Source organism: Suricata suricatta, chromosome 2, assembly GCF_006229205.1.
Source record: "Suricata suricatta isolate VVHF042 chromosome 2, meerkat_22Aug2017_6uvM2_HiC, whole genome shotgun sequence".
Classification (NCBI taxonomy): Eukaryota; Metazoa; Chordata; class Mammalia; order Carnivora; family Herpestidae; genus Suricata; species Suricata suricatta.
Window position 1 is genome coordinate 24414790 of NC_043701.1, and position 25197 is coordinate 24439986.

At 37.6% G+C, this 25197-nt stretch overlaps 1 protein-coding gene across 1 annotated transcript in view; it reads left to right on the forward strand.

Annotated features, from left to right (window-relative positions):
* The window catches only part of GRM8 (glutamate metabotropic receptor 8), a 748501-nt gene that overhangs the window by 334897 nt on the left and 388407 nt on the right, over nt 1-25197 (forward strand). The window contains exons 4-6 of the mRNA XM_029923995.1: nt 6834-6969; nt 7418-7572; nt 9394-9531. Coding sequence (XP_029779855.1) covers nt 6834-6969; nt 7418-7572; nt 9394-9531 — 429 coding nt within the window. The remainder of the gene's footprint in view (nt 1-6833; nt 6970-7417; nt 7573-9393; nt 9532-25197) is intronic.

Below are 25197 nucleotides of genomic sequence, written 5' to 3' on the forward strand. Positions count from 1 at the left end.
CCTATAAATTTAAATTTGTATAAATGTTGAATTCCCCTTCAAATCCCCATTTAGCAAAGGGCCTGCTGACCTTGCCATTAGGAGTGCTGTACTGGCCCTTGAAGGATTGCCTGGCTGTAGAGAGCTGCCTTGCCCAATTTTCTAACCCCGCTCCTACCTCTATCACTTCAGCATGGGGCCCGCATTCAATGACTGATTGATGTGGAAGTATAATGCCTTGGCCTTCCTGGTCTAATTTAAAACAACTCTGGGAGCCATTCTAGCCTCAGAACTCCCTGTAATATTGGGAGCTTGAAACTTGGCCACAGCCAGCTGGACTTCTCTGCTAAGTACTGCTTCTTTCTTGGGCCCTCCGTGGAGTGGAGGCCAATGGCAAATATGCATTTCAAGCTCCTTCTAAGGGTCTGCTTCCTGGGGAACCCAACTTGTGACAGCACTGTCTCAGACACTTTAGATTTCAGCCTCTTAATAATCTTAATAATTTAACACTTGCATATTAATCTCTTAATATGCAAATGTTAAATGAAACATTAAATGTGGTTGTTTTCATAGCAACTTTTGGTTCTTAATAGTTGGTACCATTAATAGTTACATAGTTTTTACTACTGTATCATTCTTTTAAAGAGTTAAATTCTAATTTTCAACCCAGGTTTTCAAAATACTTATGGACTCCCTTTGAAAAGGGACTTAGTTCTGTAGGGTAGGAACTGTGGGGTTGAAAAAGAAAATGTGAGTAACTTTTCTTATTCTCTCATGTTGAAATTGCCCCAATTGCCTTGTGTTGACTAATAATAGGTGAAAGGTGAAATGTAGTCATCTTATTTATTGGCATAGACAAATGGACAAGTATCACTTCTCAGAATTTAGAATCTCTGATAATATTATACAAAGAGTGGTAAAGGATTTAAGAATATGATTGATTGACAATCTCATATTTTAAGTCTGAATATCAATGGTCTCCACTGTCAGGTTCAGTGATGGTGCTTATCTGGTCATAATGATGAGGATTATTAACAACAACAATAATAATGTACCACATTTATATATACCTTTATCATATTACCATTTAAAATTTTATTCTTATGATATATCTTGGAGATGGATTTTATGAACCTTATTATAGAAATGAGGGAGCTGAGAAATGAGAGCTTTGTCTCAGGTCACACAGAATGCACTCTCGGATCTTTTGAGGCTGTTTGTTTTCTTCCTCACTCTATCTTTCTACACTGGCAAATCAACTCATGAGTGTACCTTTCACCTCTCAGACCTAAGACATCAAGGTACTTACCCATGAAATAAAGAGATAAAACTTATGAAATGGAATTATTTACAAACTTGCCCTTGAATCAAGGAGAGCAAATTATTGTGCCATCCTAAAGATGAATAAACTAAGGGTTAACATGGTATTTTAATTCTTGGCACCCTGAATAAAAATTGTTTTGGGAAACAGACCAATTTCAGTGGCAACTTGCTCTGAATTATCGTGGTCCACATTTTAAGATTTATTCTATGTCACTTATTTTTAAATATATATTTACATGCATCCTTTTGTTTCTTGACTTGGCTGAGAGATGTTTGCAGGAAGAACTATCTCATTTCTCTTTCTCTATGCCAGCAGTACCTGTTACAAGTCTTCCCCCTATTCATTCCACAAATATTTGTTGAAGTCTCTATGTACCAAACATAGTGAAAAGTGATAAGGAGTATGGTGGTAAGTGTGAAAGATAAGCTTCAGTAGTCATGGAGTTTATAGTCTAAGATGAGAAAAAAACCAAAATAAAAGAATACAATTACTGCCCTGCAAAGGAAAAGTGGAATGTGAAGAACTTCAGGAAAGTCTTTCTGAAGACATGCATTTGCAGAAATAATTGGAAAGTTTTGAGGGTGGACTGTTTTTACACTGAAGAAGGTTACGTCAGTTCTAAGAAATCTGCATAGATTCTAAGTATCTTAAATTCTTAATACCCAATAGAAGTACTGTATTTGTGTAGCTATATATTGATTTATAAGAGCAACCTGCTGCATTTTTTAATGAATCTTTAATCATGCATATCTACTATACCATTAAGCAACATGTATTGTCAATTGTGGATAAGCAAGATGATGGGAAAAGTCTAGACTTGGAGTCAGACAGACCTGGATCTGAACCTGGGCTCCAGCCTCTTTCTAGCTGTCGACATCTCTGTTTCTCATTCTCCTCATCAGAGATATGGTGATCATACTAGCCTTAGAGTGCTGTCATTAGGACTAGTGAGGTATCAGTGAATGAGACTGAGAAACAATGGTTGTGTGTGTTGTAAGTATATGTAAGCATATGTAAAGCATACATGCAAGCATATGTAAAGCATTCAGTTCTACAAATTATCTTCTAATTATTATTAAATAATCAAAAGAAAAAAATTAACACAGGCAAGGAAATCAGACAGCAAATCCCCCAAAACAGCCAATTATAAATTCCTGCATGCAGCATTATTTTCCTATACTTTAGGAAAGTGCTAAGTTTTAGAAATTTTATTTCATGCAGAACTGGGCACACCTGCAGAACAGGAAAGTTAATATCCTTTGAGTTGCTTACAGTCAGAACTCTTTCAGGGTGAGATATGGAAAAATAGATGCAATAGACATATTCTTTGATGGAGGGCAATTACTCTTCCTCTTGTTCATGCCAGGAGTCTGAGTCAAGTCAGAATGTCTCTTTAAAAATTAAAACATTAGATAATGTAGGAAAGGTATTATATGTATTGTAGGTACAGGTATTGTAGGGAAACATACCTTTGATTAAGGCTCAGTGTTTGACTAAATTTCACTGATATCTTACCCAAACTCTAACAGTATATAATGCATCCTTTTGTTTCTTGACTTCTTACGAAGTCATAGGCCTGTTTTGAGGGGTGATGATATTTATTATTTTGATATATCCTATGCAATTATCTTTCATCATTAGATAATTTTACTTTCTTACTTGGTTTTTTTATGTGTACATCTCGTCATTCAACTATATTACAAGATGCTGAAGATAAATAATCTTTGAATGTCCATAGCTCATGAAACATAGTAGACCATGAATGCTTATGAATGGATTAACCGTCGGGCTTTTTGACTGATGTGAAGAGAGAGAGTGTGAATGAGTTTCAGAGCTAAGACAAGAATCCCAGTTTTCTAACTACAATCACTTAGGAAGTAATACCATCCACAATTTAATACAATATCCATAAGGCATCAAACAGCAAAATGCCACATGGAACAGCTTCCTTATAAGTATTTGTTTAGCTGAAATAATTAATTGTATAGTCCCTCTTTCCAGGAAACGCAAATTGACCAGTCTGACAAATATGAGGCAAAGGCATAAAAAATATGAAATGGATTTAGACTATGTAAAAATCCAACCTAACTAACTCAGCTTTTTACAAACAAAAGAGTTTATAGATCCTTAGTGAATGAGTAAATCAATGAATTCAGACTAAACTATGTCTGGATTTCTTGTTTGTCTCATCTGAAATAGTCATAATAAATTTTTTTTTTCAGCCTTCATTTCTTCTGGCTATGGAGTCAGTAGTAATCTCAAATGATACTTAGGGTATGACATGTCTTTAATGGGATGCTTAAGTAATCACAGCAGTTTAATTAAAAGGGCAGTCATATTTTAAAACAGCTATTGTTCCCTAGAGTGTTATAGTTTTCTATAGCTCACATTTCTACAGCTATCTAATCCTTCCACTCATCACAGTTTTTGGTTTATTTATTTATCTTTTATTTTTAAAAATATTATGCAATTTTCAACTTACCACTAGACTTCATCCTAAAAGTTTTCTCCTCCAAATATGCTATCATTCCTTTCCATTCACATTTGCTAGCCCCCCTCCAAATCTAACGGTTTTTCAGAGCTCCATTGTTCACCTTTTGCTGTTGTTGATTTAAATATTCCCTCTGACTGATCTGTTCACTCCCAACACTTCAACTACCTATTGCATCAGCACCTAACAAAACTGTAATTACATTTTCCATCTCTTTAATTCCACACCAACATCTTCAATTTGATGTTCCACAGGTACTTCAAAGACAACCTGTCCTGAATCAAAATCATTCTTTTCTCCTCTGTGTTCCTTCTCACCCTCCTGTATTGCCTGCTTGTTTAATGGTGGCATCACACAAACTGGTCACAAAGACCAAAATCTCAGTGTCATGCCTAGTGGTTTCCCACCACCTCACTACTTAGATAAAATCAGTACAGCCTAAATATATACAATTTTTCTTTGTAAATCCTACCTTAAACAAAGCTGGAAAAATAGTATGAAGCTTCATTGATTCTAACTCAAATTCTAACATCTCCATCTACTCCTCCTCAGCACCAGTAGCATTGTCTTAGGCAATGTCTCTGTGGCCTGCCTGTTCCAGTAACTTCCTAATGGGGCTAAATACCTCCTGTTCTTTCCAGTCCACTTTGTCCTCTGTGTACCCTCATCCGTTTTTCCTCCATGAAAGGCAATGTTCACAGATGAGACATATTTCTATGGGCTACTTAAAAGGTGAAGGAATTGAAACATTAAGTGACATAGTTAAGCATTTTAATTATTCATAATCCTTCACAAGACCTGCACAACCAATGCATGATGTGGCCTCTGTCTACCTCTCATCTTTGTCTCACATTTCTCTCTCTCTCTCTCTCTCTCTCTCTCTCTCTCTCTCTCTCTCTCTCTCTCTCTCTCTCTCATTCATTAGCTCTGATGACTCTTTCCTGCCCTTTCACATGCTGTTCTCATCCATTCTCTCTTCTTTCTAACTTTAACAACATTTTAGGGAGACTTTTCCTGAATACTCCTCAACGTAAATTAAATGCTCTTGGCCTTTCTCATAGAACTCACCATAATTTATAATTATATACTTACTTTTATTATTGTTGCTGTTTGCATTAAGCCTGTTCTACCCACAATGTTTCTACACTCTGAAGGAAGAAACTGTGTCTATTATATTCACCGTTGCATCCACAGCTCCTGTGCAGTAGGGACATGCAATAAATATTTAATGAAACATTGAATCAGTCATCACAACTACTAATGGTATATTAGTAGGCTAGCTATCTACAGGATCTGTCTGTGGATTATGGACAATTGCTACTCCTGGAGAGTTTAGTAAGAGCATTACTATTGTAGGGATAACTTAGACCATGTTCTAACTAATAAGAAATAAAGCCTCAGTACTCTTAACACTTGTTACCATATATTATTGCTACACATGATAAGTCTGATCACAATATACTGGATGCCCAATGTCTGGCTACCAGACATTTCTTCTTTGTTCGGCCACCTGAGGTTTCTTCCCAACGCATGAAACTCATCATGTAATTCTCTTGCTTCTGATTGTTCAGCAGGTTCCCACTGTTTTCAAGATAACGTCCAAATTATTTGGCATGTCTAACAAAGTCATTCTCAAGCGGGACCTGGCCATATTTTCTAACCCCAGCCCCAGCTAGTCTTGACTGTAGGCCATGATAAAACAAGGTTCTTTCATACCTTTGCCTGTATCAGAAATGTCCCTAGATGGATGTATATTTGCTCTTTAAAATCCAGCTCTCTTAAGCACTTGAATTACTTCTTCCTCCGTGTTCCCATTGTGTAGGTATATCCTCTTAATTATAAAATTTGCTTCATATTCTATGATAATTTATTGGAATGACTATCTCCCAGACTATATGGTAACTCCTGGATTAGATTGTGTATACCTAGTGTCCAGCTGAATACATAACCATATAATGGAACATAGTAATGTTTGGGTGACTGAATGTATTGGCAATTGTTTGGAAGTAAAAATGTCATTACCTACTGAAGGAATGTTATAAATGGTACTTTCTCATCTGACTCAAAATAAGCCTATTTAAACCATAATTCAACTGAAACACATTGCTAATATTCCTTTTTGTTCTAATATTAGAATATATTCTCTTTCTACTCCACTGTAATCGAGGAACCCTGAGGTGGCAGAGATCTCTTCTGAACTTTTCTCTGGTTTCTCATTGTCTTAGGAGAGGCCAAAGGAAGAGCTCTTTTTTCTTTCTTGCTTGCTTTCTCTCTCTCCCTCCTTCCCTCCCTCCCTTTCTCCCTCCCTCCTTCCCTTCCTTCCATCTCCCTTCCTCCCTCCTTCCCTTCCTCCCTCCCTCCCTTCCTTCCCTCCTTCCTTCCTTCCTTCCTTCTGTGATAGCGGGATGGGCTTGCTGCCATTTGATTTTCTTGGTGGAGACACAATATCAACTGAGGATTTGAATCTTTGGAACTTGCCTGTGTTTCAAATAGTCTTGAAGACTGCTTGTTTCATAACATACCATTTTTCTGATACATAAAACTTTTGCTGTAATACTATGAGCTGTAAATTGAAATTAACTTTAAAGCAGGTCTACTAATAGATAAAAGTAGCAAAAGAATCCTTTTACTTAATAGGTTATCTGTCCTATAAGACATACTCATACGTTTTATTAATCCAGACACTTGTTTTTCAACTTAAGTCAAAGTAATCAAAACAGCCATTCTTCTTTGCACTCCTTGACTCTCATTATACATTTTGTACACTTTGGTTTTATTATAGACATCCACAAAAATAATATTCAAGCTTGGAAAATAAAGCAACAACCCTGATGTATGATTAAATAATTGATGTCATTTATTGATATATTTATATTGTAATGCAACAAACATGATTGCTTTTAATAGGTGAGAATGACACGTTTTGAAAAACAGTATACTTCATTGAATCATACATTTTTATAAAATAGCTAACCTCATTAAGCTGGTTAATTAAATAAGTGCTATTTCTGAGTCACTCTCTCTCTCTTTTTAAAATAGGTGGTGTTTGCATTGCTCAATCACAGAAAATCCCACGTGAACCGAGACCTGGAGAATTTGAAAAAATTATCAAACGCCTGCTAGAAACACCTAATGCTCGGGCAGTGATTATGTTTGCCAATGAAGATGACATCAGGTGCTGATTAATTTTCTTCTTGATGTAGGATCAGACTTGCTTTAGATCAGATCACATCCCTTTTTTGAAAACATATTTCATGTTCAATGTAAAACCTTGTGAGATTTCACAAGAATTGCAACATTCTTATGCAATTACAGATTGCCTTCTGCTGCAGAGAGACACATCAGCCTTCTAGTTCCTGAGTCTGAAATGGCTATGGAGTAAAACTTGGGGACTGAAAGAAATGAGACAAGTAAGGATGATAGACAGAATAATGTGAATGAGGATAAGGATAAGGCTGATTAGCAGGTGCCAATAGGTTTCCTTTATAAATGATAAGACTCAGGCAGTTAACTTTAACACTGACCTACTGAATGTATATAATTCAATATAACTGGTCTTGAAATATTCCCAAATGTAGAGTTTCTTGAGAAATATGATGTTTTATTTCTTTTTATTTCTATAGGAGGATATTGGAAGCAGCAAAAAAATTAAACCAAAGTGGTCATTTTCTCTGGATTGGCTCAGATAGTTGGGGATCCAAAATAGCACCTGTTTATCAGCAGGAGGAGATTGCAGAAGGAGCTGTGACAATTTTGCCCAAAAGGGCATCAATTGATGGTAAGGACAAGCCATAGAAAATTTGTTTCATCCTAAGTGAATCAAAACTCCAAAGCAAAACCAGAGTATCAGCATATGATGAAATGTACCCATTGTTTTTTTTTAATAGTAGTTTATTGTGAGATTGGTTTCCATATAACACCCAGTGCTTCTCTCCACAAGTGGCCCCCTCCATGACCATCACCCCCTTCTTCCCTCCCCCTCCCCCTTCAGCCCTCAGTTCGTTTTCAGTATTCAATAGTCTCTCATGATCTGTGTCCCTCTCTGTCCTCAACTTTCTTTCCCCCTTCCCCTCCCTATGGTCCTCTTAGGTTTCTTCCATTAGACCTATGAGTGTGAACATATGGTATCTGTCCTTCTCTGCCTGACTTATTTTGCTTAGCGTGACACCCTTGAGGTCCATCCACTTTGCTACAAATAGCCATATTTCATTCTTTCTCATTGCTAGGTAGTACTCTATTGTATATATATGTCACATCTTCTTGATCCATTCATCAGACTATGGACATTTAGGCTCTTTCCAGGATTTGGCTATTGTAGAAAGTGCCGCTGTGAACATTGGGGTACTTGTGCTCCCATTGTTGATGGTTCTGGATAGAATTTTTAATTCTGATGGTGGAAATGCCAAGACAGTAACTATTTTACCCAATATGTTTTTTCATTAGAAAAGAATACCCATTATATTTTTTCTTTTAAAAAAGAGAATTATAGTTGGCCTTAGATATTTCCATGATGTTAGCCCTTTCCATGATGTTGCCCTCTAAGCTTGCATATTTCCATGGCATAGATGATGGTTACAGCATTGTCATGGGGACAGTGTTTGTTTGCTTTATATAAAATGGAGATGTGAGGGGCACCTGGGTGGCTCAGTCGGTTAAGCGTCCGGCTTCAGCTCAGGTCACAATCTCACGGTTCGTGGGTTTGAGCCTCACATCGGACTCTGCGCTGATAGCTCAGAGCCTGGAGCCTGCTTCAGATTTTGTGTCCCCTCTCTCCCTGACCTTCCCCTGCTCACACTGTCTCTCTCTGTCTCTCAAAAATAAATAAAAAACATTAAAAAATAAAAAATAATTAAAATGGAGATGTGAGACTGGGCTGACCCAGTAGATAAGTAAATGCAGTAGCAAAGATGTGGAGCTTCCCTGAAGGGAAGTTTGTCTCCCAGATATCATTTCCAATGGTCTTAGCAGTGACTAAAATTCCTACCTTCCTTATTATCTTTTGGAGTAAAGCATTAGTTCCAGGTGGTCTCTCTTTGATGAGGTGTCACCTGAGCAGGCTAACACCTTAGCCCATTATCCATGACTGCATAAGACTACCTCAGAGCTAATTAGTTTATTGGAGTAGCTGAAAATGGAACATATAGGACAGATATATTTTGAGGCAGGCAGAAGCATAGAAACCTGGAACATTGACTCCTGCTGGGAGAAAAGTTGAGTTGGTTCTGAATATATAACAGAATGTCACTGGTCACTGTGATTAGAGGAGAGGGAGATGTAGAGGAGAAGGGGAGGTTGTGAGGATGACATTAACAACAGGCCCTCCTGTTATGTTCGTCTATAGAACCAGGTTCCTAAATGGTGACTAGTGAGGGTGATCATGATATTTTCTGTTGATTACTCTTGGTTTTTACCATAAAGGAAGACTTTTTTCTGGGTTATTTGTTGTCCCCCATTTGTTAATATGTTTTGGGTTTTTTTTCATGCAATGATCACAACATATTCATTCAAATATCTACATAATATCCATTCAAAAGCTCTGATAGTATTTGGTTTTGATTTTGAAAGAATATTAAAATCATACCTTTTCTCTCTAAAATAGGTTTTGATCGCTACTTTAGAAGTCGAACACTTGCCAATAATCGAAGAAATGTATGGTTTGCAGAATTTTGGGAGGAGAATTTTGGATGCAAGTTAGGATCACATGGGAAAAGGAACAGTCATATAAAGAAATGCACAGGTAATCCCTGAAATGTTTTCCTTGATGCATTTGTTTTATCATTAACTGAAAAATGAAGTTTTTCTGTAGGGATAATGATCAGAGTATCTTCTATTTCTTCATGTTTCTTATTAGTTTCTCAGCAGGGTTGAGGTTACACTGATCATTCAACAAACTTATGTGTATTCATTGATTCTTTCAGCCAACAAGTGTTTCTTGACCACATGTAATGTGTCCAACACTGGTGTATTTGAATTCTATTTAAAAAACATTTATTGAGTTTCTACTATGGGCAAAACACTTTAATAGGCTTGATTAGATATAGACAAAAAAATCAAGAAATGATACTGGTCTAGAGAAACTTAACATGAGGTGACGATGAAGGATCATAATACATTGCTATAAGATGGGTTTTTTTTTTTGCAGTATTTCAATCCATGTCCACTATAATATAACTGTCCCCCATATCCTGAATAGCTCTTGCAGCTCTGATTTTTTATGCTTTACCTTCTATATCATGTGCTTAAAAATGATAGTGTTATTAAATGTGCATATTTTGAATGTAAGAATGAAAATTAAAAAGAATTTTAGATAACATGATTATTTACATAGAGCCACCTATGGAATTTAAAAAATTACTTAGAACTAAGTAGTCTATTTAGCAAAACCACAGATACAAGGTCAATATAAGAAACCTTTTAATATATCTATATCTATAGCATCTATCTATTTATAGTTTCTTTTATAGAAACTAATATGTGGAAAATGAAATTTAAAGCATACTGTTAATAGTATGGTCAAAGCCCATAAAGATTAGGGATAATTTTAACAAAGATGCATGTATCTTCTGCACTGAATACTGCAAAACTTGAACGCGAATTTTATAACTATATACCCCTCCCTCACCTATTCCTTGTTTCCATGTTTTGATATATCTTCCTTTCCCTCTGATCACTTCCTTTGGAAATAGCTGCTCAATAAAAGACATAATCTGAGAAGTGCTAGATCAGACATATAAACAGAATGAGGCTGCAGATGTGAAAAGTAGGAGGCACACTGTAGAGAGTCTGACTTCAGGTTTCTTGGATCCGGAACAGAGGATCCGGGACAGAGATGAGGTCTGTGGTCGTGGGACTTACATTCTAGTGTGAGGAAACAGACACTAAAGAAGTAAACATATAAATGAAGAGATACTTCCAGATGCTGAGATGAGCTTATGGGAAATACATAGGAGTAAATGTGAAGGGCTGACCATATGGTGTTGGCAGGGAGGGTGGCCATTAGGCTGTGCAGTCAGAAAATGCTTTGGTGAAATTTGAGTTGAGACCTGAAGGGCAAGATGTTGTCAACCATGTGAAGATAGGATGGCAAGCCATTCCAGGATCTAGGGCAAGACTCTTGTTCAAGCCATTGGGAAAAAAAATTCAGGGTGGCTGGGGTGAGTGAGGGAGGGTACTAAGTAAGAGGGAAAGTGATGGTCAATGAGGCTAAAGAGATAGGCTGGAGGCATGTCATGCACATTTTTCAAGTTCTTTCCAGAAACTCCAGAGCTGGGGAGTTTGGGTTTTATTCTGCCTATAGCATTGAATTACTTGAGGCTTTTTGTCTAGGACATTGCTCAGATACCTGTCTCAAGCAGATTTCTCTGGCAGAAGTGCGAGGAGGGTTGTAGATCAGGAAAGAGGAAGGAGAAAGATCAGTCAGGGCCCATCCAGTAGTCCTGGTGATAGATTGTCACAGCCTAAACAAAGATGTGTGAATCAGGGCAGGTCACAGAGGAAAGAAGTCCTGGAAAGTAATATTTACAGTAAGTATATAGTGAGTGACTAACACTGGGGTGGGGGTAAGCGATGGAGAATCTGAATGTAAAATCTCTATCAGCTAGGACTGGGAAAAGGGTGATGTAATTAGTTCACAGAGAAGACAGAATGAAAAGTAGGTTTGGAGGGGACAAACTTGAATTTGTTTTTGAGATAGCCCCATGGAACTGCCCAGCAGGTGGCAGCGTAAGGTCTGGGACCCCACAGAGAATTCAGCACTAATAATACAGGCTCATGAGTGGCAGATGAAGACTTGGAAATTAAAGCCAAGGCCAGCGATGCAGTTGCTGGAACTTTTTGGAACAAAACTGAGCGATGGCAACTGAAGATTCTAGGGGAAGAACAGGGGAGGGCAGCAGAGCATGATGGGTTTGGGGAAGGACATGCCATCCCAGTGTGCAGGAGTAAAGATGGGGGGCATGCAGTTTCAGTGCTGCCGAGAGGTATGGCTGAGGGATCCAGGAGTGTGACAGACTCAGATCGTGAGGTGCTGAGATAGAGCTGGAATAGAGGACGGAGAGGAAAGAATGATTTTCTAGAAAGTTTGGCAAAGAAAGAGGTATGTTGAAACCCTTCAGAAAGAAGCAGGGTTACAGGTTTCATTTAGGATAGGGCACATTTGAGCATGTTGTCAGATAAAAATAGCAATCAAAAGGAGTAACTAGAGAAAGAGAAATTAGCTGTGGGATAGGATCTTGACAGAAACTTTAGGGAGAGGCATTAAAGAAGAAGGTGTTACCTTTAAATATGGTGATTTAGTTGGGGGAAAAAGATACATGTAAAATCATATATGAGCAGAAGAGGAAAAATCTGTTAATTAAAAGCTAAATTTGGACATAGATATTATGGAACTTCAGAAAATGTATGACTGTAAGTTCAGGTTGGAAAATTCAAAACTTCATGGAGGAGGTGAGAGTTTGATAAGATTTAAGAAAGAGCAAACAAGATGAGGGGGAAGATGGGCCAGGAGGGCAAAGGCATGCAGTAGCACGGTGCATGGAAACGTGTGTAAGGACAGTGAAGAAGTCCAGCTTACTGGAAAGAAGGGTGCATGTTAAGGAATAATGGGAAATGAAGGTCTAGTTCCTAGAAGGATTTGAAAGGGGAGTTTATGGAGTACCTTCTGTGTATTCACTCAGGTATATTTTACACCATGCTTAATTCTGACTTCTGAATGTTACTGTCTAATTGTGTGCAAACATTCATATCCTTTTGTCATTTAGATTATCCTAATGAAAGTCTACCACTTAATCAAGTAATGAAGTGGATGAACTCTGTTTTACATGTTTATACCAAATAACCAGGAAATTAGTTATAAAGAATCATAACTTTTAATAGACTTGTTTTTAGAATGTCAAGTTTCTCTAAACTTTTATTTTAAAAAAGTGTTGAGGGGCATCTGGGTGGCTCAGCTAGTTAAGCATCTGACTTTGGTTCAGGTCATGATCTCACAATCTGTGGGTTGAGCCCCGCATCCGGCTCTGTGCTCTCGGAGCCTAGAGCCTGCTTTGGATTCTATATGTCCCTCTATCTCTGCCGCTCCTCTGTTCTTTCTCTCTCTCTCAATCTCTCTTTCTCTCTCAAAAATAAGTAAACATTAAAAAAATTAAATAAAAAACAAAGTTGATGTATGTGGACATCCTTTTAGCATCTGTAGCTGGTGTATACCTGATACTTATTTCAGGCATAATACTGACCGAGGTTATGGTACAGTCCACACTTGATGGCATGTCTGCTTCAGATTCCTGGATTTATTTGGGTCTTGCTAAAATTGTAAAAGTCTGGGGCGCCTGGGTGGCTCAGTCGGTTAGGCCTCCGACTTTGGCTCAGGTCAGATCTCACGTTCGTGGGTTCGAGCCCCGCATCAGGCTCTGTGCTGACAGCTAGCTCAGAGCCTGGAGCCTGCTTCTGATTCTGTGTCTCCTTCTCTCTCTGACCCTCCCCCTCTCATGCTCTGTCTCTTTCTGTATCAAAAATAAATTTAAAAAACATTAAAACAATGATAAAAGTCTGTCCAGTAAGAACTATGTCCAGTTCCTTGAAAATGTTGTTTACTCCAAGTGCTAGGGCAAGCACACCCTTAGGGAACATGGCCAGTAAACAGATTTTCATACAAATTCCATTGTGAGTGATACTGAAATAACTTGTCTCTGAATGGAAAAGAAATAAATGATGCAATGTTCTAAGTTAATTTTCTTAAAGTGGTTATACTATTGAATATTTCCAGATGTTGAGAGAAGATATTTGTGCCCCAAATTACCATCAACATGTAGTTTTCATTTCTGTTTTTGGGGAGGAAAGATGATCTAACACGTGAGTGGTCAAATTAAGAAGGAAAATCTATGGATTTTCATGGAGTAGAGATGTCTAGGGTTTGAAAATTATTTTTATTTCAAATTTGCCCAATCCCACCAAATTCAGAAATGAATGTGTACAGATGTCTATGTTTCAAAATTTGGCCTTTACAGAGTTCATGTTTAACTATCCACAGGGAGTCAATAAGTCAGAGAACTGTATGAAAGAAGATACCTATTACGGACTTTTTGCTGAATTTAGGGTATCATTTGTAGGTTATATTTTGAGTAAAATTTTACATTAGGCAATGATAATCTATGAACATAATTATCCACTTCCATTGGAGGCGATACTGGCAATGTATTTACATGGATAAGAGAGTGCTTCCCAGCAGGGTAGGGCTTCTGTCTTATCAATTTTCTGGAGATAGAATGTCTTCAAGCAGTGAGGAGCATCCTCTTCCTAAAATTAACTTGGTGCAAACAGTTCTCTGAGATGATTTTTCCCCATAGAATCTCAGGAAAGCTTTCAAAAGGATGTGATATTACTGTTAACTTTGCTATGCTGGCCAAATTCCAAAGTGAAGCGATTTCTACCATCCACTTAGCTATTTATGTGGCTATTATTGCTTCTGAGAGCTGCAGAGTTCTGAAAGCTACTACTACTTAATCCTACTTAAAATTCCCTTTGTCTTTCTCAAGAAGAAAAAAAGGATTCTTTTGTACTTGTTATCAGTGGTGATGGGTGCTATTTTATAGACATTTATCTGACCTCTCTCTCCTCCCGCCCCCCTTATTCTACTCTCAGCCTTGATGCCTCTTCACTCCACATAACCCAGATGCCCACATCCCCCTGGAAAATGTGGGTCCTCGTCATTTCTCCCTGTCCTTGCACTGCATTTCACACCCCATTTTTTCCACTCTGGCCTCTGCCGAAACTCCTCTTCCACTTTCCCCTTCACCACCTCACTTTTTCTTCCTCCTAATTTTTCCCTGATTAGTCCTCAATCTGCCATTTTTTTGGTCCAGCAAGAATTTCATTGGTAGTGGGGAGTTTTTCTTTTAAGGTCTCACTTGACGGTTTTTTTTTTTTATGGCTGTCATTCTGATTTATCATCTTCATAGTGAAGCCTGACAGTGAATATTGCAGGGGCCGGAGTGTGTACAGGCTAGCTGCTCCCCAAAGGCAGGCTCCCTCTTGGCTCACACTGTGTCCTAGCCTTCATTTCTTCACTGTGAACTGTGAATAGCTGTCTCTTTCCTTATCAAAACAACATCCATGACCAAGCCAATAAATCAAGTTGGCTCCATATCGCATCTTAAAACCTTCTTTTGCCTCATTTACCCGTTTATTCACTTGTTTATTTTGGATGACCTGCCGTGTGCCAGGCACTGTGCTACAGATACAGAGACAAAGAAGGGACCACTTTTGCCCTCAAATTACTTGCACAGATATACACACTGTCTCCTGGCCTTTGAAGTACTTTCCTTGTCTGTTGGGTTTTAATCCTTAGCCAGGAGGTTGGGGCACTGCTGCTTAGCCTGCATATGGCTGACACTCCGATGCTAAATGATGGTGAGCATATGCTACTTGAAATGGCCTATTGATTCTTATTTATGATGATAGAAATAGTGGTAATGGAAAAAGCAATGCATAAATATGTTTCTTCCCACAAACAAGCAATTCTGTCAGTGAACCAAATAGCAGGCTCAATAATTAGCTCCCTGAAAGGCCTGTCAATTTCTTTTCCTTTTTTTCCCCTGATTTTCAAGGGCCAGAATAACTAACGAGGTAACTTTTCAGGTGTAACTCTCCCTCCACAGTCTTGTATTTGCTTTGGGAGGCTATGGAAGGCAGAAACTTTTACCCATTCATCCAGGACTCGTGGAGACTATGTGCGTGAATTGGGTAGTTAAGAAGAGGCATGGATTTAGACAATTTGATTTTTTGACACAGAGTGAAGGGAAACTAAGATAACCTTCCCCATGTCAAAATATGTTCTGCCATCTGTATATGCCCCTTGCCTAGAGTAAAACTCTTCGAGGGGCAATGTCTTTACATTAGTACCATGAGGTGGCTGTTAACCCATATGCTCCCAGAATGACTTATTTATACCACTTCTGAGCTTCCATATTGAATTTTAATAGATTGCAAAATAGGCATTGGTTTCAGACATACTAGATTTTGGAGTTTGACACTTTGTATGTAAAAATTGAGATCATTTTCTTATTTTCTAGAGGAAGATGGAGGAATCCAGAAAGATTAAATTGTTGAAAATTCACACAGCCTCAGAGCTACAACTAGAATCTTGGTCTGTTTTATTTATTTAAATTTATCCTTGACTTGTATATCCTCAATTTATTTTATTATCTATTTATTTCAGACTTTTAACACATAGTTGGAAATCTTTTTCTCTTTATGATACTTTATGTATGACAGCAATGCATTATGGAATTTTAAAATCAGCTACAAAGTAAAATGGAAGTAACCTATTGGTTGCTACCTAATCCTATAGAAAATAGTATTCTTCATATTCATTTTCAATGATATATGTAGTATTTGCAAGTGGGTCTTAGACAGACTATACCTTTCTTCCATTTCCCTGGCCCCCTGCCCTTTGTAACAGTAGAGTTTATACTATATTTAAAAAAAATAGGAGAACTGTAAGTTTTTATAACTCTAAGTCCATTGGCATTGAATTATAGCATTTCACTTTGCTAAATTAATTTGCTCATTTATTCCTTTATAGAAAAAACTCATCTATTTTAAAGCACTGCAGGAGGCACTATAATGTATAATAGCACTTCTAGAACTTTAATGTGCACATGAATTGCCTGAATATCTGGTTAAAATTCATAAGTCTAGGGTGAGGTATTCTGCATTTCCAACCAGTCCCCAGAGATGTGGATACCAGTGGGCTCTGGGCCACACTTTGAGTAGCAGGGAGTATTACATTTAGTTTATAGAAATAGCAACAGCACCTGATGTTCAATTAGCAGAATAAATATTAAACTGTGCTAAAGATTACTGATAAACCCAAGGTGTTCTACAGAAGATCATCTAAATAAGATTTTAAGTTGTTAAATGTAAAAATCTATAATCAAAAGTCTGTGTTGTATATATACTCTTCAATAAGTATTTAGATTAGTAAAGCATAAAGATATGGTAGTGTGTGTGTGTGTGTGTGTGTGTGTGTGTGTGTGTCCTCATTAGAAAATTTGAAAGTGAGAAGCTTAATTACTAAATTTAAAGAAATGTACACAGATGCACCTGTATCTCCAAAATCTGTAGAGTAGATTGCAAAGTTTGCCAAGTCAGGAACCAAAAATACTCAGAAAACTTAAAGAAATTATACTGTCAGTATATAAATGCACACAGAGTAAAGGAGTTAGAAAGGTCCATAGAGATCATTTTCCCCAATTATCTGTTTTCAGAAAGGAAAAGGAAATTGAGGCCCATCTGGTCTACGTGAGTTGTCCAAATTCTATAGCTACCTGTAGGTGGTGGTACGACTGAAGTCTGTTTGACACTTGATTATTTCCTCAATCCTTTCCTGCTCAGAAGGCCTTTCCCAGTAAGAGTCTGGGTTATACAGATCCAGTCCACTATTTTTTTTCCTGGTATAGTAGTAGCCTAAATGTTTCCCCAATGACCACTGAAGTTTAAGTATTCCCTCTTTGTGAAGCTCCTTGACTACCAAGGAGGTCAGACTGATGCTCAGTCTGAGAAGCACTAATACTACTGGAATTATAGAAGCGTAAGAAGTACCCTCTGATTAGAGTGAACTTCAAGGGCACATAAACTCTCATGGATTTAGGTGATAAGACAGAGAAACATACATTCTATAGAGCCAAAATGAATTTGGAAGTCTAGGAAACCCTTTCTGCAAAGTGTACAATGGACAGTAGCTTGATCGGTTGGGAGTTGCACAAATCTGGATAAACATGATCTCTGAAATATTACCCTGAAGGACTCAGGACTGGAAAAGGAAATAAAGACAATCAAGTGATAGTTAAGCACTTTTGAGAACCAACTTTCTGAAACATAACAGTAAGACTTGGGTCAGTGAAGATGACGGTGGGGGAGAAAAGCACAGAAAACAGTAGAAGAAACTGTCTTGCCCTCAATGATTATTAAACTTCAACTGAGGGAACTAATTCATTACAACAAAATAAAAAGAAAGAATATACAGATGGCTCAACATTAGAATTTGACATCCTTCCTCCTGTTCCCCAAAAAGAGTACAAAACTCTTTTGAAAGGGGCTAATTATTAGTATTATAAAAGGAATATTTTCTAAGAAGTTTTACCTTGGGATTCCTTTAAACCCACGAGACTTGAGGGAATCTCATGGCTATTATGACTTGATGAAATAAAAGAGATTTACCATAAACTCTTAGGAACACATCCAAACAAGAATTGTCTAGCTAAATAATGAATTGGATACATTAAGACAAAAGAGACTTAAAATGAGGTGTGATCAGAGTTTACTGAGGCTCATTGAGAAAACTTCCTAGAGAGTCTTATTTTTTGTTTGTTATGGCATTTGTTAAAACTGTATCATACTAAAAGTCTCCCTCTCTCCTCAAGGAGCTTATATTTTATGAAAAGGTATCTGGGTGCCTGGGTGGCTCAGTTGGTAAACATCCGACTTCAACTCAGGTCATGATCTTGTGGTTTGTGAGTTTGAGCCCTGTGTTGGGATCTGTACTGACAGCTCAGTGCTTGGAACCTATTTCAGACTCTGTCTCCCTCTCTTTCTGCCCCTTTCCCGCTTGCACTCTGCCCTTCTGTCTCTTTGTCAAAAATAAATAAACATTAAAATTTTTTAAATGATAATAAAAAATATCAAGTGATTAGTCTATAAGTTTTTAGTAGACAAGGCCTGTATTCTTAGGACTAAGAATATGCTTAGCATTAAATATTTGTTAAATTAGCTAATTGGTCAAAAATGATGGTCAAATAGTTCTCATGCGCTATGTTCATATAGACATGATGCATGGGTAGTTTGGCATGCATTTGGTTGGCAAATATTTGAATTGTTGGAATTAGTTTGTATGTATTTTTAAAGAAACAAAAAACTCAATTCAAATGGCTATATTAATAGGGTCTTTACCATAATTAAAGAATAAAATTAACTCACCATTCATGAGTGCGAGACCCACCCAGAGTCTGCTTGAGATTCCCTGTCTCCCTCTCTCTGCTCCTCTTTCTCTCTCCCTCAAAAAATAAAAAATAAATATTTAAAAAACTAAATTTATATTATCTGGAGGAGAAGTATCGTATATTCATATTACTTCTAATAAGGTGACAGAATAATGAAAAGATAGTTTGGAAAACATGATAGAAAATATCAGTTGAGAATATGTTCACTTATTCAATTTAATCATGTTTATTAGTTTATTAGTCTATTGGTTTTCTTTCTCTGCAAGAACACAGGCTTCATGAAGTCAAGAACTTTGGTTTTTTGTTCTTGTTTTTGTTTTTGTTTTGTTTTCTTTTTCTTCTGTTCCATCCAGTGCATAGGATAGCATCTGGCACAAATAGGGCTTCCTTAAGTTATTTGTTAAATGAAGAATGACTTCAATTCAACTTATGTATTATCTACTTTTTGTCAGACACTGTCTGTTAGAGGTCCAGGACGGTTGGTAAACAACACAGAAATGGTCTTTGCCCTCATGGGGCTTACAGTTTAATTGAGAAGATAAATAATTGAGTCACGTCCCTGCAATGACATGTGTTGTGGTTGGTGAATGGAGTGGCTATCAAGGAGACCTAATGTAGTGTAAAGAAGAGTGGTATCATTTGAGAGTAGCCCATGAGCAGAATTTAGACAAGATGAAGAGGTGATTAATAAGATTGTTGTTTCAAATAGAGGGACATACAAAGGCTGGTGGACAAGAGAGTGGATAGTAGTCTGAGGAAATGACCAATTCAATATGGCTGTGGTAGAGAGTAGGGTGGGAAAATAGGGAGAAAGATAGGGACCTAGCCAAGGGACTGATCAGATTAATTGTGAAGCAATGAATAGGCACTAAAACGTTTTTTTTTTTTTTAAGTTTATTTATTTATTTCTTTTGGTAGAGAGAAAGCAAGAGTGGAACAGGGGCAGAGAGAAAGGAGTGAGAGAATCCCAAACTGACAGGCCAGAGCCTGATACAGGGCTTGAACTTGTAAATCATGAGATCATGACCTGAGCCAAAGTTAGACAATTAACCAACTAAGCCATCCAGGTGCCCCATGGGACTAAAAGGTTTAAAGCATATCAGTGAAATAATTGGATTCCCACTTTGTAAAGATTATTCTGGTTTTAGCCTAACTCAAGTGAGGCATAGCATTGAGCAAGGGAGACCAGTTAGATAGTATAGTATTTCCTCTAGAGATGAGAATAGCCCATGGGGAGAAGTGGATGGACACAAAAGGTATCTAACTAGTTGGTTATGTGAGGCTGAAGCTGAGGAAAGAGGTCTTGTTGTAGTGAGAAAGTGGGGACTCACTAGCCTATAAGACCGGGTGAAATAAACCCAACAAGTATGTGGAGAGTAAACTGTAGAAGGCTGGAGTCAGAAGTCAAAGGCCTCAGTCTTTAGGGAATTTGTTGAAGAGATGACCCTGAAATTCCAGGTTTTCTGGGAATTGTCCTCAGACTCTATAGGTAGACCCCTTAAAGACATATCTCTGATATACAAACCTCATCCCCCCACTCCAGTGTCTCTTTAGCTACAATTGATTGGTTTAAGGTTGGATGCCTGACCCAAGCTGGACCATTAGAGTTCTTCCAAGGGTTATTTAAAACTGGAACTGAAGGAGGAAGCTCAGTGCCTTCTGAGGGGTGGGAGGAGTCAGTGCTGTGAGATGTGAAGCTGGGGAAATTGTCACCTTGAGGAGAAAGTTGTTTGGAAGAATGATCCTGGCATATAGACAGAACAGAGATGACAAATGGAAAGAGTTCTGACTATGATCAAGTCTTTAACTATGCCCTTCCTGCAGGTATGTGAGCTAGTTCAAGATGCTTCTATTTAAGTTTCCCCATCCTTACTTAGCAACCCAGCATGCAGACTAGCACATGATAATAATGTGGGGGAAGATTAGAGGAGATTGTATGCATAAAGTTCATTGCCTGCTATGTAGGGAGTGCAGCAGGTACTGCTGCTTGCTTATCCAAAGCAGTTTCCCTTTCTCCTAGGCCAACATCATCCAGTAGACCTTTTTGTCATGAGAACAGTTTTCTCTATCAGTGTTGTCCAAAGGGATAGCCACTAGCCAATGTGACTACTCATTACTTGAAATATGGCTAGTACAACTAAAAAACTGAAATTTATATTTTATTTAATTTTATTTGATTTACATTTAAATGTCAATAGCCACCTGTGGCTAGTCTCTATCATATCAGATAGTAGAGGTTTAGATTGACAGACTTATAGAGAAACAATTTTGTTTTTGCGTAACTCCACGTAGCTCACTTAATTCTAATTTGTCTGGTCCAATTTTGATGGTCCTATCCTGCTTGCCAGTGTTTGCTTGAAAGAGTAAGTTGGAATATGATCCTGGTCAAGGAGAGAGAAGGACAAGTCTTCCAGGACCCTTCAGGGGGCAGGGAAGTCTTTTTGTTCTGGTAATTGTTATAACCAATTGGTACCTGGGCCTGCAGAAGGAAAATAATGTTGATGATAGCACAATAGAAGAATAGAAAGAGCCTCAGTCACTGCTGACATCTTTGAACATCTGAATTAGCAGCCCTGGAATGCCCTTCCATTCTTGTGATAGGAGGTAATAATAAATCCTCTCAATTTTAAAGCCATTTTGCATTGCATTTTCTATTATTTGCAACTGAAAGCATCCCAACTAATATAATGTATTATCAATAAGTGAAAGTGACTTATTTAACATGACATGAACATCATTCATTTGAAGAAGATATGAAAAAAATTAAAATGCTAAAATTGGGAGGTTAATATTTGTAATACAGACAAGTTGTTTATATTAAATGGATTCACCTCAAGTTTCTTAAATACTGACTTCCCAGTCAGTGACTTATGATTTGATTTATTAAAATTAAAATGATATACAGCTTTTTAGCAATATTTCACTAACATATTTCTATGAGCATGTTCCTTAATTTATCAAAATAGTTCACCTCCGAATTCCTTTAAGCAACATGCTCTCTAGTCTATAAAACTGTTATTTTACAGATGGTGGTGGTGTGCTACTTACCATCCAGACAGACGGTAATTTAGCTAAGCATTTTTCTTTGCAGTGTAAGTGAAAACCTGTTCAAAGTGCTTGCAAGTTTATCAACTAAATCATAAGGCCTAAAAAGAAGTAAATGTTTCTATTATGTTTTCAGTGTTGAGTAAAATTCTCAGCCCCATTGGTAGACACTCAAGCACTACATCTTATCTGTGTGATCTTGGGCAAGTAATTTCACCTCTAAAAATTCTTTGTAAATGCTAATTTTTCCTGTATCTAGATAGGAATTTTCCTGTCTCTAATGGTGGTTATCAGTGGACCTGTCTTTTATGAAGGCCATTTCTATTGCTCTGGTTCTCTCTTGTGTTACTAAAATACTTTATAGCTAAAACATTGAGCTTATGTGTTGAACTTGTATTGTTTCTAGAAAATTCTCTTCTTTATAACCTCTCCACTGTGTTCCGACAGTGAGCTGCCTTGGCTATTTGCTGGGAAGGGAGGTAGTATTCTCACCAACAGTGATGTCATTTCACCCCTGTATTATTCTCCATTAAACCATTGACCCATACAGAACCTTTCAGCTATGGGTTCATTTGCTTACATCACTGATCAATGGTTAGAATTGTAGACTTTTATTTGGGAAAATGATTATCTTTCATTAAGGGTATTAAAATACTGGTTTGAATTTCCCTTTCGTTCATGGTTCATGAAACACTAAACTTTTCCCTAACCTTGTTATGGGAGGTTTGGGGAATATGCTCTACATCTGTTTTTTACCCAGATCTTTTTCAGAAAGAATATAGGCAATGTTAGCTAAACAGTTAGACAGGAGCAATATTCAGTTCTTTGCCAAGAGAGATCTAGGATTCCAGATATCCGAGTCAGCAGACCACAGTGAGATTATCTAAAATTGAAGAAAGGCTCAGGATCCATCAGAATGTGTGATAATTTAAATAAAATTCAAATCCCACTAGCAAAAAGAGAATCAGGGGACCTTAGAGAAGGAAGGAAACTTAGAGGTCATTGTATCCAATGTTTTGCTGAGCTTCACCTCTCATACTGATGTAAAATGAGGACAGGGAGTGCACAGAAGCACTTTGGTTTTACTGATTCAGTAGAACTCATGAAGGCTTTTATTGGTGCAAAATGAGGCTTTCTCATTGACTCTAAATAGGCTTATTAGCAGCACATAGAAGGATTTCCATCATGATCTTCTCTTTGTCCCTAGTTGGATTGAGTGTGTAGGTCTGAAGCAGGCTGATAGCTGTGAAACTGAAAGTACCAGCAGACCGGAGTGCAGAGAATGGGCTGGTTGCCAGCTTTGGGTTCAGCACCCTGAAGAGTGTCATTTGTCTGAGCTACTTTTATGAAACAAAAACCCTCCTTTGTGTATTTATACCTATGAAAGGGAGCAGTGGTGTAGCTGATTCACAGTAGCAGAAAAAAAAATAATTCATATTGGTTTAGGATGCCCACCCACCCCTCTCTTTCTTCGAGTGTTAGTGTACATTTCAATACATGGCCAACATTCTGGGAATTTAGGCTGGATGCTTCCCAGAGGATTTTTATTAATTGGTATGAAGGTTTAATTCAGTGCAGTCCAGAAAACTGTTCAGCTTTTTCTCTCTGGCCTACTGATGGAAAATATCCCTGCTACTGATTTTTTGTGTGTGAGATCAGTCTACATCATCCCTAAGACTGACGCAAAGCCCACTACAGCCCACTGTGCTGGCTGCATGACTCACATTCTTCCCTAAAGGGCCTCAGGTTTGATTAAACACTTAAATGACCTTTTAGGACAGATGATTATGAGGAAGGGCAAAGTGTTCTTTTAACTCTTAATAACTTCACTATGTATATGGGGTAAGTATAAACACAGTTGGGAAGAATGTGAATAAGAGACAGGTATCATTGTAGATGAGGGTCATGATGATGATAATACTTTTTAAAATTTATTTATTTAATTTTTTACATTTATTCATTTTCGAGAGATAGAGACAGAGTGCGAGGAGGGAGAGAGAAAGAATGGGAGACACAGAATCTGAAGCAGTCTCCAGGCTCGCTCTCAGCTGTCCACATAGAGCCTGACACTGGGCTTGAACCCATGAACCACGAGATCATGACCTGAACCGGTTATATGCTTAACTGACTGAACCACCCAGGCACCCCAATAATGATAATACTTTTGATAGAAATCAGCAGGGACCAAGATTTGTCAAAAGAGGAGCAAACTCAGCATAGTTTCTCATCATCACTCACCCTGCCCCCCAAAGATGGACACACATAGTATCACTGATGACTTTCTGCCTACACAGGAATTCCAGTGTTCCTCAAGAACCACAACCCTGTAGCCAGGGAACTTTGCCCTTTCAGGATTCTCTGGAAAGCTCAGTACTGTCTTTCACATGGCAAGTATAAGTTAAGGGCTGGTTTACCTCAAGGAAATCTCTAGGCGAACACTATGCATTTGTAAAGTACACATAATCCCATTATTCAATCTGTCCTTATGGAATGTTATAAGTTATAAGGCTACAGATTTTACTTCCTAAGTCTTAAGTTAGTTAATTTAAGTTAGTTAGTCTTAAATCTACAGTTGATTTTTTTTCCTTGAAAAAGCAGTCTCTCTTGGATTGATTTTTCAGGCCCATCCCATCCTCATTTCAGGGTCCAGAGTGTAAGGTTGCTTTTGGAGACACCAACATAGTCTTAACCCACTAGGCTCTTAGGATCCAAATCTCAAAAGCTTCTGGTCCTTTTTTCTACTTCTCTGGTACACTCATTCATTGCTACTCACAATAAATCCTAAGCAAACATCAGAGTGTAACTTCACATTTTATATATTTTATTACCTTGGAAACTGGCAGCATACAAACTGTAGTAACCTAGAAATGGGGGTGTTACTCAAGAAAGTCACAATGTATAATATATACATACTTTTTTTTGGATAACAAAATTTTGACTCTGTAAGATAAATTAGCTATGAAATTTTTTTAGAAAAATAAATATTCAGTGATTTAGCATTTATGTTACTATTCTATTAATCTGTAGGCATTAATGAATTCATGTGGTCTACTCAGAAATTAATGAAATCTGTTTATACTATGGATTTTTCTCTAAGAAGTATGATCTGGAGTTTTACTGCTGTTTTCTTCATTCGTTGGTTTAAGTACTTAACTGGTTGATCATAAGATGAGTTAATGGGTATGACAAAGAGTATGTGTAATTCTTGTCAATAATGTAAAGAAGCTCAGGTTTAATTTTGCAGTTTATATTAACATGCAGCATGGCCCTATCATCAATGTCACTGTGTTATGACACCTGCTGTGGCTGTAGAGACCTTGCTGTAGAGACCGTGTTGTGTTTTGGAATGAGCCAACTTAAGT